This window comes from Octodon degus, unplaced genomic scaffold (assembly GCF_000260255.1).
Source record: "Octodon degus isolate 3935 unplaced genomic scaffold, OctDeg1.0 scaffold00286, whole genome shotgun sequence".
NCBI classification, from domain to species: domain Eukaryota; kingdom Metazoa; phylum Chordata; class Mammalia; order Rodentia; family Octodontidae; genus Octodon; species Octodon degus.
Window position 1 is genome coordinate 397,676 of NW_004524862.1, and position 4,440 is coordinate 402,115.

Here is a 4,440-nt window from a genome sequence, read left to right on the forward strand (position 1 = left end):
AAGTAGGTGCTTTAGACCACTGAGCCATCTCTCCAGCCCCCAGGCATTTCTTTATGCAAAAACATTCTTCCCAAGGACCTCAACCCTTTACCAAGCAAATCCAGTAATCTCTACAATTAGGCAGATGCAGCAGAAAGTTAGTGGAGAATCTAGGCCAAGATCTTCCTCCCCCCAGGCATCTTCTATACTGAGCCCCAACACCACATCCACACTATAGAAGGAGTGATGGTATCTATACAAAGCCAATCAATGTTCCTCTATGAGGGTCTTCCCAGGGGTGCCTTTGTGCCAGAGCTCTGTGTCTGTTTCAGGAGTTCTTTCTTATTCCTACAGACCCACACAGTGTAATCTCCACTCTGAGACTCATTAGGGTAGCCCCATCAGCTGTCCTCTGTCTTTGTCCTACCTGTTCTTCACTTCCCTTTTTCTCTTATTGGTTGGGGAAGGCTCACTGGGATCCTGCTCCTTTAGCTTTCCTGCTTCACAATGTCCCTGCACACATGCTGGGAATTTGCCCTCTCTCTCTAAGTTAAAACCCCTGGATCCCCACCTACAATAGTTTGGTCCCAGGACCCAGTCACCTGATGCTGTCAGAAAAGGCCTCAAGGCCAAACTTGGAGATGCAGTAGCCACCACCAATGACAGCCACACGACCACCAGAGCTGGACATGTTGACCACCCTGCCCCGAGCCTTCTTGACCATAGGCAGCATGTGAAGGGTCACATCAATCGTTCCCACCAAGTTCACATTGATCACTTTTACAAAGTCCTCCTTGGTCAGCCATTCATTGGGACCACTGGGCAGGCCCACACCAGCATTGTTCACCAGGGCCCACAAGCCTGAAGAAGAGATGGAAAGAGACAGAAATACAAAGTCATCACAGTACCTCTTGGAAAATACCTCGGACAATAGCCCACCAGGTCGCTGAGGATAGCTGAGCTGGTGTGCAAGACACACGACAACATGGCTTAGGTGAGGCAGCTACAAGAGCATGGTATGCTCTTTACTGACTGGTGCTCCCTGCTGAAGGGTCACCTTTCCTGATTCACATTCTGGCTCTGATTTAGTTGGAATTCCATACCAGCTATAATCAAGGCAACATGCAGCTACAAACACCTAGGCTTTTAGCTAAGGAATAAGAGATAGCCTTTTCTTAAGAAAGGATTAATGTTTAATTCCCTCACCAATTCTGCTTCTTTTTTGTATTCACTTAGGGATAAGAAGCCAATTCCATTTCAACTGTTACTAAAGTTAGTTCATTTTTCCATTCACAAATTCATTCATTCATGCATACTCTTTGCCAATTACAGGGCAAAGAGATATAAAATCAAGAAGGGTCTCACCCTTCAAGGATGTAAATATTAAATACGATCATTCACATCTGCAGGGGATCAAGAGCCTCAAGTCCTAGGCCAAGCTCTAGCTCCAGCCTTAGACAGGCCCCTTCCCACACTGGGCCTCAGATTCTGTATCAGACTCAACCATGGCAGGTGTTTCTAACCTGTGTCTCAAGCCTGCTAGTGAAGAGGCTTTCATTTGTTTTACATATTGAGCCTCCAAGTACAATTTCCCCGGAGAAGGCTCACCCTCAGTGACCTCTCCTCGCTCTTTCATCCAAGGATCCCATGAATCCCACCTACTGGTTCTGTCCTTTCTTCATTCCCATTGCACTGCCCATCTTGGCCAACAGAGCCTCAAGACACCCTGCTGGCACACTTACCTCTCTCAGAGGGCAGGTCTGCATGCAAACTGCAATTCTGGTCCACCTATGCCTGGCATCTCTGCCAGGTCAGGCCACTTGTTTTTCTGCCTTCCTCCTATTAGACAGACTCCCAGAGACCAGCTGGTGGGCAGGACTTAGAACTTCCCCACCTAAGGGGATGTTCTTGCCTTACAAAGGAGAAAAATTAGGTTTCTGAGAACTCAAATCATAAAACTCCAGCGGTCTCTGCCTGTGGGGAAGGGACACAGCACCACTGCCACTGACCATGCAGCAAAAGGGCTCCAGCGGAGAATGCACTATCTCTTGGGGAAGGAAGACGACTTTTCTGTTTTTCTCCTACATAGTAACCAGAGAAGAGCAAGAGCAGGACTAACAGCTTTTGGGTTGTGCCACCCTCTTGTCTAGGGACTTGCAAGGCCAACATGAAAGCATGCAGTAATTATTTACCATCTCCCCACTGACAGTTTCCAGGGCTTCTTAGAACAAGGATGTTGCTCAATGGCATAGAGAGAATAAAGGTCTCCAAAAATATCACATTTATTTATTTATTTATTTATTTATCCGGTACACAGTCTCACTACACAGCTTGGACTCATAGTGATCCTCCTGTCTCAGCCTCCCAAGCACTGAGATAACAGGCAAGTGCAGCCATATCTGGTTTTAGTGGTCAGCACAGCACACCCAGAATTCTGGGGCTGGAGCAGCATGTGATGCTGGGGATTGAACCCAGGTCCTTGTGATTGCCAGGCAGATACTTAGACCACTAAACTATCTCCCCAGACTAATATTACCATCTTAATGCCTAGAATCTGTAAATATGTAAGGCTACATAAGATAAAATTATGATTTCCAGTTGAATTAACATTGATCATCAGTAGACCTTAAAATGAGGACATTATACAGGACTCATATGCCCAATATAATTACAAGACTTCTTCTAAAAAGGCAGAAACTAGAGAACCAAAGAGATAGGAAGAGACACAGCCCATCTTTGTGGGTCTCCAACATGGAGAAAATGGGCCATGTGCCAAAAATGCTGGTATCCCCCAACCTAGAAAAGGCAAAGAAATAGACTCTTCCCTGGGGATCCCAGAAAGAAACCCTCTGTGGAGACATTCATATTAACCTGAGGAGGCCCACGTTAGACTTTGCTCTGCTATAATTGCAATAAAAATATGTCATTAAGCTACTACATTTGAGTATCTTCGTTGCAGCAGCAGCAGTATATTGGAGGAGTCATGAACTCCATGGGCTTGAGGTTGGATGTAGGTAAGTGGGTGAAGCACAGTGATGGAGAGAGAGGTTCAGCGCTACTAAATTATTCACTAATTAGTTTATTCAACAAATATTTCTTAAGCACTCTCCTAGGTACCAGACACTACTCTAGGTATTCAGGATACAAGAGACAAAAGCAAAAGAAGCCAGCCTGTTCCCAGGAAGCCTTATTCCAGCAGAGCAAACGGATAATAAAAAAGTACAACATACTGTGCATTGGATAGGGATAAATGCTAAGGAGAGAAGTAAAATAAGGAGCTTGTGTCTGGCTCCTCCTGGAACCCAAGCTCATTACCCCTCCTGGGCCGAGGCCCAGCCTCATTTCTTTGGGATGAGGCCTTTCCCAGGCTATTGCTACCTGCACAACCACACTACCTAGTACCTCTCAGGCCTGTCCCTATATCCTGTATGCCACAATGTCCCTGAGCAAATCCTACCCACTCTTGGTGTGGTCTCAATCCTACAAGTTCCTTTCCCATTTGGAGCAGCCACTCTGAAGTAGTCCCCAAATTCTTAGACACCTGCCCTTCTCTGTATGACAAAAGGACAGCAAATGCCCACCCATGAAAACCAGTCTCTTGCCCCTTGGTCCTGCACTAGGACTTGTACAGGACTAATGGTAGCACCACTGAACTCTCTGAGAGGTCTCTCCATCCTTCAAGGTTTGGACAAACAGAACACATCTTCCCTTCCTTACCGCTTATCCAGACTTGTGCCTTGTCACTCTTCAATTCTGGGAGAGAAACTCCTTAGAAAACCACCAAGGACAGGCCAAGGCCAAACCACACAGAGACTTGCAATCTAGCCAAACCAGCTCCTTGTAGCCCTGTTCCTTTCATATCACCTCTCCCACCTATTTGGACAGCAGGGTCCCTGAGACTGTTAGAGGCTGAGAGTAAGAAAACTGAGAGCCAAAGAATGCAGTTTGCCCTACCTTGGTCACCCACTTGGTCCCTCACCCATTGAGCCGCAGCCTTGACGTTCTCAGTCTTAGTAATGTCCAGTAGGATCGTCTGCAGCCTGTAGGATGTCTCCTGCTGAAGTTTCTGAGCCCCTTCCTCAGTAAGGCAAGCAGCCAGCACTCTCATGCCTCTTTCAACCAGCTGTCTGGCCAGTACATTTCCAAAGCCAGAGTCACAGCCTGTAATGAAGACATACTTCTCTGAAAGGTTGCGAACCAGATTACAGTTCTTAAACCAGCAGTACATAAAACCTAAGTCTGTGATCGCTGCCATTTGGCCGAGTGGCCAAGAAGAATGAGCCTCAGGAGCATCAAGAGAAGCTGGCCCGCAGAGTCCAGCTGGCTGTCCTCTGAAGCACACAAGGAAAGAAAACTTCCACTTGTTGCCACAGATTCAGAGCCCTTGAGTGAGCCACCCTGTAATTTTTATAGGTGGATGCATTACAGCAATTAACCTACTTGCAAGTAATTCAAGTCCAA

The 4,440-nt window shown here is 46.6% G+C and overlaps 1 protein-coding gene across 1 annotated transcript in view; it reads right to left on the reverse strand.

Moving 5' to 3' along the window:
- Window positions 1-4,234, reverse strand: part of LOC101582294 (short-chain dehydrogenase/reductase family 9C member 7-like) — a 9,536-nt gene extending 5,302 nt beyond the window's left edge. The window contains exons 1-2 of the mRNA XM_004646982.2: window positions 3,934-4,234; window positions 582-840 (exon numbers count right to left, since the gene is read on the reverse strand). Of these exons, the coding sequence (XP_004647039.1) occupies window positions 582-840; window positions 3,934-4,234 (560 nt within the window). The remainder of the gene's footprint in view (window positions 1-581; window positions 841-3,933) is intronic.
- Window positions 4,235-4,440: the final 206 nt, after the last annotated feature.